General features: G+C 42.5%; 1 protein-coding gene across 2 annotated transcripts in view; it reads left to right on the forward strand.

Moving 5' to 3' along the window:
- The window catches only part of LOC138370892 (uncharacterized), a 37,711-nt gene extending 32,952 nt beyond the window's left edge, over positions 1–4,759 (forward strand). The window contains exon 4 of one of the 2 annotated variants that reach the window (XM_069335536.1): positions 1,147–4,759. In XM_069335536.1, coding sequence (XP_069191637.1) covers positions 1,147–3,330 — 2,184 coding nt within the window. In that variant the 3' untranslated portion in view covers positions 3,331–4,759. The remainder of the gene's footprint in view (positions 1–1,146) is intronic. The other variant, XM_069335535.1, reaches the window with a different exon arrangement.
- The last annotated feature ends 5,164 nt before the right edge of the window (positions 4,760–9,923 follow it).

The raw sequence follows: 9,923 nt of genomic DNA on the forward strand, positions 1-9,923 counted from the left end.
GTAAATCTTTGCAAAGAATTCCGGCGTAATAGCCACTAGGTGGGAGGCACTTGGAAACTGAGGCGCGATCGCTGTGTCACCATGCCCTAGGTTGGCGATACGTGTATCAACAAACTCGTTTCTCTAGGTAAAGTTCATAACCGGATTCAAATTTTCCAAAGAAATTGGGCTCGTAACCCGAAAAGTTCATAAAGAGGGGCATTTGTAAACTGAGGTACCACTGTACAAGAATAATGAAAACTGCAGTAGGCCAAAAGAGAACAAGATGAAATAGTGACAAAAGAGATGGCAGCATAAGAAAGAAAATAAAGCTTAGGGGCTAAAGTACCAAGTGCAATACTTTGTGGTTTTTGTGTGCTAAGGCTCTTAGGGTCGTTCCATGTTGGATTGAGCATTCTTCAGTGTTCGGAAGGGACATTCGGAAGACTCCCTGTTGCACTGGTGCAGAATGTTAACCTACCTTGATCATGATTCTATCCTTGGTACAAATTGGATCTTGCGTTAGAAAGCCCCAACGGTGATATACTGATGGACTGGGTGAATTTGATAAATCGGAGAGTAGTAGGAGGGCCGGGAAGGTGGACATAGTGAATGTGAGAAAATAAGACGCGAGTGTGAACACCACACATGATATAGCAAGGACAAGATTGGGTGGAATGTATTTGTGTGTACTGTGCAGTACATGAAATTTATTAGTAGTACTGTGCACCTAGCTTTATGAAGCAGTGGGTTGCTGCTGTGGATGACTGAGTGTGGTGGTGCTTGGTTTGTCTTTGATGCCTGTATAGTGTGAATAATATAATTTATGAACTTTAGATAATTTATAAGTAGTGATAGGTTATAAATGCCATGGTAATAAAATATCACTATATTGCTCCCCTTTTTTCCTTCAAGCTGATATTTCAACACCACATGGAAGTTTGGAAATAGGATATGAATAATATTCCTGTACAAATATCTTACCTTTGCATCTTACTTTTTGTACAACAGTAATAGATCTGCTACATGTAATAAAGAAAGAATAGAATTTGATTTAGAGTAAGGAAGCGATGTTAAATTGTAACCATGATTAAAGCAATATTTTTAATTTCTTAAAGATTTTAAGAGGCAAGAATGATTATGCAAATTATGTCCATTTCATTTCAGAAATTCAGGAGTATATCGTGCAGATCTCCTCCGCAGTGTAGAAATTTAAATCATTACATTGGTGTTTTTAATGATGAGGCAGCAGAAATTAAATGGCATCAAATCCAACGAAAAAATTTGGAAAAGGCAGTTATATCTCAAGTTCATCAAGAGGTGCACTTTGGTTTTGTTTTCATAAGATGTTCCAATACTTCTGAGCCAGCAGAAGACTTGGGACAACCTCAATATGACGAAGACTATGCTCGTGAAAATTCTGAATCATACACTCAACTTTTTCTTTATCCTTGGAAATTTAAAAATATTGCACATAGACATATGATGAAAACTAATAATTTTAATATAAATTTTGTTATGGTAGATTCTTTATCACGCGCTCACTTTTACAGGTCATTACCAAAGACAGTTGGACTTTTTGAGGGTCTATATGGGAATTCTCAACCTAAAGTGTTTGATTTTCAGTTTTTCCAAGCAGTGAAACAGAGAACATATGAAAGCCTTCAGGCACTTTTCTCAGGTTATGTAAATGTTTCAGAGACTCCTTTTGGTACATATGATGTTCCCCGATACCCATTACCAGTATCAAAATTGTTTGGACTTTTTAAGAAAAGGGGATATAGGACACTCTGGCTCGAGGATTTATGTTGGAACTGGGAATGGGGCTTAGTTAAGGACCTGAAAGTTGTTAATGACACTCTCTATGGTCCAGTTTTATGGAAAAAATTTAAAAAAGCACTTGCTCATGCAAGTATTGATGACATTGATCTAACACTGGCTAGCTGTGATATTCTTCAGTCTAATGGTAAGAAGGATCCTTTTCATAATCTACCTGCTGTGTGCTTTAATGGCAAACATCATCATGAATACATGCTTGAATACCTTCAGTTATATCAAGAAGCCATCCAAAATTTTGGCCAGCCTTTTTTAACTTTCACCGTCACTGATGTTGCTCATGATGAAACTGGCTTACGGGTGCAAACTTTGGATGATCCTCTTGCCAAGTATTTGAAGTTTGCTGCAAAGTTAAAAAATACCCTAACTATTCTTTTTTCAGATCATGGAAACACGTATGGTAAGTTTATTCAGTTAAGTCCTGAAGCACATGTTGAAACATTTAATCCATTTTTATTTATGATTATTCCAAAAGATGTGCAAGATCTCTTGGGAGATGTTCAAATAAGAATTTTAAGAGATAATGAGAGACGATTATCTAGTATGATTGACTTGCATAACATGCTTCTGCAATTAATTGGTGAAAAGAGTAAAGTTTCTGACAAAAATTTTGTTGAAAGATATGTAACACCTGGTGGATTTCTGACCAGCCTCTCTCCAACTAGGACTTGCAATGATGTTCCTCTATTGCATCCAAACTTGTGCATATGCAAAAATTTTGAGACATCAGTAGAACCTGCTCAGGTTCATTTGGCACTAGCAGACTTTGGACTTGGAGTCTTAAACAACCTGATTTTAAAGCAAAACCGAAATGGGGGGGCTGTTGGTTTTGGAAATTGTAGGCCTCTTAGAGCTGTTAAGTTAAGAAAAGTCCGTGAGACACGTGTATCAGTAGAATTGATTCGGTATAAGTTAGATATTGTTGTACAAAGTGTACAAAATGACAGTGAAGACAATGAGTTATTTTTCTTGACATTGGAGGTAGGATCAAAGAAAGCACCATTGCATCTAGTATCCTATGAACGTATGAACATGTATTCAATTTATAGTAGCTGTCAGGATGATAGTGTTGAACTGAAATTATGCATTTGTAACATTAAAAATCAGAATCAGAATACTGGATTTCTAAAGTCTCTGCTTTTGGGTAACCTGATCCCAGAATTTAACTTTTTTATAAAGAGTACAAATTTTAATTCCAATGCACAAATGGTTGACTTCCTCACAAGTCCACTTCTAGGCATTAAGCCCCGAATAGATATCGCATATCCAAGTCAAAGTCCCTGTCTTTTCACAGTCATACATAACTACAAATCAGGCATAGTATTGCTAGCTGCAAATTTTTGTTCAACATTTCATGAACTAGATATAGTGATGGAAGCAGAAAATTTAAATCTCTCATGTCCAGAGCATTCAAAGTTCTTATTATATGCTAGTGATGTAAAATTGCTTTTTGCTGGCACAGTAGCTAATCCAAAAGTAGCATGGCAATGGAGTCATGAAATCAGAATTAAGTAAAGAATTTAAAAGTGAACTTAAATTATAAAAATGCATTTTGTTGCTACTGATGAAAAGATGAAGAATGACAAGGCATGCAAAGAACTGGAAGTTTACAACAATGTTAGTTTCATATCGGTGTGTAACAGCTCTGATCTTAGATGTGGAGATGGTCAAGATATTGTAAAGTATGAGTATGCAAGTTGATAAATTTTATTTTTAATTAAAATATGGAATATGTTTTATGTATACACAAGTCAACCAAGGATGAAAAAGGCTCAGAGGTGGGTTAAACTTTGTATAAAGAAATGGCTTGGAATAAAAATAAACAGAAAAATGCTCTGAAGGAGTTTTGAGGCGAAAACAGAAATGAAGGGATTGTTAGTTTTGTTTATTGAACATTATTTAATATTATGAATTTATAGTTTGACACTAGGTCATGCTTTAGGACTGGCAAGTCATTGAGTGCTCTGCAACATTATAGATTAATTCCTAAAACACAGGTAACTGGAGATAGCAACTAGTAGGCTAGTGAAGGTTGAAAAGTTTTCTTAGAAGTTTTTGAAGTTTGTGTAGTAGTAGTAGTAAATACATTGAGAAATTAGGATATTAATATCACTAATGGTATTTGAATAAAATTAAAGTTAGAACACAATACTAACACATTTTGGACAACAGTATGTTGTATCTGACAGGGTTGAGATTTTGTTACCAGAACGTATTGGTGATGGATTACATGCTCTCCCACCTGGCATAAGGTGATACAGAGCACCACTTGGTTTCCGAACCCCTTGGGGACGAGACCCGTCGGTTAACATGTAAGTTCGTATACGAGAAATAGAGGGGAAAAAATAAACTAGAAATGTAAAAATAAATTTTTCCGAAAAAATTCACGAAAAAAAACTCTAGGGGAAAAAATCGACAGGTTCATAGCGTAAATGCGACTGTGTTTTGTTTGTACTCACCAATAAGTGAAGTCCTGATCCGCTTTATAAAAGTCCTTAATTGTTCCTAACTGATTATTAAGACGTCTGGCAAACATCCTCTGGATGTTTCCTGCCAGCCTGCAGGCACATCCTGCCTAAAATATACGATGCTGTACTGTACATTTAAGAAACAAATCTGGGTCACAGGTCTGTGGAGTGTGGTTAGGCTTACGGAGTCAGCCGGTCCCTCCCCCACCACCGATACACCTCCCCCTCTCCCCCCACCCCAAACCCATACACACACACACACACACTCAAAGGTCACGTGGTTCATGGTTCACTTCAACACCCATATATCGCTTCCTGCCTGCCTGCCTCCTTCCCAGCCTGCAAGCCTGCCTGCCTGCCTGCCTGCCTCCTTCCCAGCCTGCAAACCTGCCTGCCTGCCTGCCTCCTTCCCAGCCTGCAAGCCTGCCTGCCTGCCTGCCTCCTTCCCAGCCTGCAAGCCTGCCTGCCTGCCTGCCTCCTTCCCAGCCTGCAAGCCTGCCTGCCTGCCTGCCTGCCTGCCTGCCTGCAAGCCTGCCTGCCTCCTTCCCAGCCTGCAAGCCTGCCTGCCTGCCTCCTTCCCAGCCTGCAAACCTGCCTGCCTGCCTGCCTCCTTCCCAGCCTGCAAGCATCCCTGCCTGCCTGCCTCCTTCCCAGCCTGCAAGCCTGCCTGCCTGCCTGCCTGCCTCCTTCCCAGCCTGCAAGCCTGCCTGCCTGCCTGCCTCCATCCCAGCCTGCAAGCCTGCCTGCCTGCCTGCCTCCTTCCCAGCCTGCAAGCCTGCCTGCCTGCCTGCCTCCTTCCCAGCCTGCAAGCCTGCCTGCCTCCTTCCCAGCCTGCAAGCCTGCCTGGCTGCCTGCCTCCTTCCCAGCCTGCAAGCCTGCCTGCCTGCCTGCCTCCTTCCCAGCCTGCAAGCCTGCAAGCCTGCCTGCCTGCTTGCCTCCTTCCCAGCCTGCAAGCCTGCCTGCCTGCTTGCCTCCTTCCCAGCCTGCAAGCCTGCCTGCCTCCTTCCCAGCCTGCAAGCCTGCCTGCCTGCCTCCTTCCCAGCCTGCAAGCCTGCCTGCCTGCCTGCCTCCTTCCCAGCCTGCAAGCCTGCCTGCCTGCCTGCCTCCTTCCCAGCCTGCAAGCCTGCCTGCCTGCCTGCCTCCTTCCCAGCCTGCAAGCCTGCCTGCCTGCCTGCCTCCTTCCCAGCCTGCAAGCCTGCCTGCCTGCCTGCCTCCTTCCCAGCCTGCAAGCCTGCCTGCCTCCTTCCCAGCCTGCAAGCCTGCCTGCCTGCCTGCCTCCTTCCCAGCCTGCAAGCCTGCCTGCCTCCTTCCCAGCCTGCAAGCCTGCCTGCCTGCCTGCCTCCTTCCCAGCCTGCAAGCCTGCCTGCCTGCCTGCCTCCTTCCCAGCCTGCAAGCCTGCCTGCCTGCCTGCCTCCTTCCCAGCCTGCCAGCCTGCTTCCTTTCCAGCCAGCCTGCCTCCCTCCCTGCCATCATGCTAACGGGTAGTGTGTGTTAGGCTTATCTTCGGGAATGAGCCGGTCTCACCCCCACCACCAACAAACCACCCGCCCCCCTACATCCCATCTCTCAAGGTCACGCGGTTCAACCGCGTGACTACCACTCACTCCCTGCTGCGCCTGCCTGCCTGCCTGCCTGCCTGCCTGCCTGCCTGCCTGCCTGCCTGCCTGCCTGCCTGTGCCTGCCTGCCTGCCTGCCTGTGCCTGCCTGCCTGCCTGCCTGTGCCTGCCTGCCTGTGCCTGCCTGCCTGTGCCTGCCAGCCTGCCTTTCCCTCCCTAATTCTCACTACTTCCATCCCTTCCTGCCTACCTCCTAGCATCTCTCCCTACCTCCCCCTCCCTCTTAGCATCTCTCCCTACCTCCTAACATCTCTCCCTACCTCCCCCTCCCTCCTAGCATCTCTCTCTCCCCCTCTGTCACTGATTCTCCCCCCCTCCTCATTCATACTGCCTCCCACCTAAGTTGCATCGTTCATCCACCCACCAGTCGGCCATCACTGATGCAATGCGTGCATTTGGAGCCAACATGGTGCACAGATGTTTCTTGATTGTGCAGATATGTAAAACAAAAGCACAGAATGAACATTCCAGCCTTATGGCAATTCAAAATAATAGGAATAATAGGCCGTGAATCTGTGAAGTCACAGTGGGCAAACTGGACCATCTCCCACCCACCACAACAAGCCGGCGTGACGCTTGGCGGACCCCTTCCTACCCGAACTTTGTTCGGGTAGCATGACTCCCCAACCCCAATCGGGAAACTGGAAGTTTCGGATAACTAAAGTTCGGAAACCAAGTGGTGCTCTGTAATTATAAGAGTGCACTTGTCCAAATGAAATTTATAGTTTTTTTAGGCTTTGCTGCAATTCTGAAATTTGAAGAAATTTTTAAATGACTTTGGTGCAGTGGAGTCTTAGAACTTTTAGTGAAGGTTTTTAATGGAATGGGATGGAATGCAAATATTTTCATTCTGGAAATAAATGAAGTTGGGGTTTAAAAACTTGATTTCAGGAAAAGACACTATGGAAAACTTTGAAATGTCTTTAAAGAATTTGACTGGAAAGACTTGCTGTTAGGCAAGGAAGTAAATGAGATGAATGTCAAGTTTTGTTAAATATATGATAAAGGCACAATAAAATTTATACCAAAGCAGAGATGCAGAACTAGGAGATGGGATTAGTTCAACAGAAATTGAGAGGGCTAGAGGCCAAAAGACACAAAGATGGAATCAATATAGCAAGAGGTCAAACCCCCAAACATACCAGCAATAAAAAGAAGCAAGAAACAACTACACGGCAGTAAGGAGAGAGGCAGAAAGAAATTTTGAGAAAGGAATAGTGGACAAATGTAAAACAATAACAGGCTTATTCTATAAATTCATCAACAGCAAATTGCAGGTAAAAGATAATATTCAGAGGTTCAAAATGGGAAACAGAATCACAGAAAATGAGAAGTAAATGTGTGAAACATTAAATGAAAAGTTCCAAAGTGTGTTTGTACAAAATTAAATCTTTAGAGATCCAGACATAATAAGAATTCCAAAGAACAACATTAAGCACATAGAGGTGTCTAGAGAAGAAGTGGAAAACATCATCAAGGAGCTAAGAACAAAGCAGTTGGCCCAAATGGAGTTTCACCATGAGTTCTGAGAGAATGCGCACCTAAGCTCAGCATTCCACTTCAACTGAATTTTCAGGCATCCTTGTGTATGGAGTCCTAGCAGATGTGTGGTAAAAGGCTAACCTAGTTCCAGTCTACAAAAATGGCAGCATGGAAGATTCCCTCAATTATAGACCTGTATCATTGACAAGTGTAATAGTCAAAATATTGGAAAAAAATAATACAAACTAAATGGGTAGAACACCTGGAGAAAAACAATATAACAGACAGTATGGTTTTCGATTTGGAATATCCTGTGTAATGAATTTACTCGGTTTCTATGATCGAGCTACAGAGATTTTACAGGAAAGAGATGGTTGGGTTGACTGCATCTCTGTGGACCTTAAAAAGGCTTTCAACAGAGTTCCACACAAGAGGTTGTTCTGGAAACTGGAACATATTGAAGGAGTGTCAGGTAGGCTTCTAACATGGATGAAAAATGTTATAACTGACAGAAAAATGAGGGAAATAATCAGAGGCAATGTATCGGTCTGGAGAAATGTCATGAGTGGAGTACCACAGGGTTCAGTTCTTGCACTGGTGATGTTCATTGTCTACAGAAACGATCTACTAGATGGAATACAGAATTATATGAACATGTTTGCTAATGATGCTTAGATAATAGGGAAGATAAGAAACTTAGATGATTGTTATGCCCTTCAAGAAGACCTGGACAAAATAAGTGTATAGAGCACCACTTGGCAAATGGAATTTAATGTGAATAAACGACATGTTATGAAATGTGGAAAAGGAGAACATAGACTCCACACAACCTATAAATTATGTGAGAAATCTTTAAACAATTCAGATATAGGTAAATTTAGGGGTGGTTCTAGAAAGAAGACTATCACCTCAGGACCACATAAAGAACATTGTGCAAGGAGCCTATACTACTCTTTCTAATTTCTGAATTACTTTTAAATACATGAATGGTGAAATACTGAAGAAATTGTTCATGACTTTTGTTAGACCAAAGTTGGAATGTGCAGTGGTTGTATGGTGCCCATATCTTAAGCAGTACATCAACAAACTGGAAAAGGTGCAAAGACATGCAACTAAATGGCTCTCTGAACTGAAGGACAAGAGCTACAAGGAGAAGTTAGAGGCATTGACTTTGTCAAAATTAGAAAATAGAAGAAAAAGAGGCAATATGATCACTACGTACAAAATAGTGACAGGAATCGATAAAACCGATAGAGAAGAATTCCTGAGATCAGGAACTTCAAGAACAAGAGGTCATAGATTTTAACTAAATAAAGAAAGCTGCCAAAGAAATATAAGAAAATTCACTTTCACAAACAGAGTGGTAGACGGTTGGAACAAGTTAGGTGAGACGGTGGCAGAGGCCAAAACCATCAGTAATTTCAAAGTCTTGTATGACAGTGCTGGGAAGACTCCTACATTTTACATTCCTACATTCACCATTAGCGTTGCTCTTGTCTTGTAACTACACTTGGGTAATTACAGTACTTATAAGGTCACTCAAATGCCCTGTCAGATATGAGATGTGTGAATGCAATGTACTGATAGTTGGCTTTGCTATAAAATCACACGAGTAAAAAGTACTTATGTGGTTTATGTGCATGTAAATGGGTATTGATGGAGAAAATTAAGATGTTCTGTAATTGGATTATGAAAACAAGTTTTTATAACTGCTGTTCATTCTAACATGAAAATCAATATAGGATGTAGTTGTATAGGATGTAGTTATAACTAGCCAGATACAGCTGTTGGCAAAAATATGCTGTATTTTCTGCAGCTTGATCTGCAATACTGTACAGTAGTTGGAAATAGTACAATGAAGTTTAATTCATGCTTTATGATAGAACTGATCAACAATGAACTAATGAAGAAACTGATCTAGTCACCATTTCTGTATTTATAGAGTTTTCTGGGTGGGAAACCCTTGTGGCTCCCTGGAGCTAACATCTCCAATGTGTTTATTGCCTAACAGGTGCCATCAGTCGTGGAGTTCTCTGCCCTGTCGAGTACCATGAGCCAAAACCTGACCCCTCATAGAGGTGCAGGGAGCAGTGGTATATATTTTATATATGCTACCACCAGGGAAGGCACCCAGAAAGTCATCAAGACAAAACAGACCACAGCTGGCTACTTCTTCAACCTACAAACTCGAAAATGGCCATAGAACTCCCCCAAATTATCGTCCTTAAACAAACGACCGAAAATATTTTAATCCAGCTCTCACTCGTTTAATCAACCCCCCCCCCCCCCATTTGGGGAAAGGGGGTGGGCAGTCTGCTGCTCCCAGGATGCGGGCCTGTCAGTTCTCCTTTGATGTGTCTGGCTGCCATGCTGCTCTGGCCCCACTGTTGTTTTCTTGGGATTTTGCCTTGGTGGCTGTTCTTTTACATTTGTGTGTGTGTGTAGGCCAGGCGTTGTGTGTACTTGGAGCTGCATGCACACCGGGGTCTCCTTTCATGTGTGCATGCAGCTCCAAGTACAAAAAAGGGCCTTGGGGGCCTCT

This window comes from Procambarus clarkii, chromosome 33 (assembly GCF_040958095.1).
Source record: "Procambarus clarkii isolate CNS0578487 chromosome 33, FALCON_Pclarkii_2.0, whole genome shotgun sequence".
Taxonomy (NCBI): domain Eukaryota; kingdom Metazoa; phylum Arthropoda; class Malacostraca; order Decapoda; family Cambaridae; genus Procambarus; species Procambarus clarkii.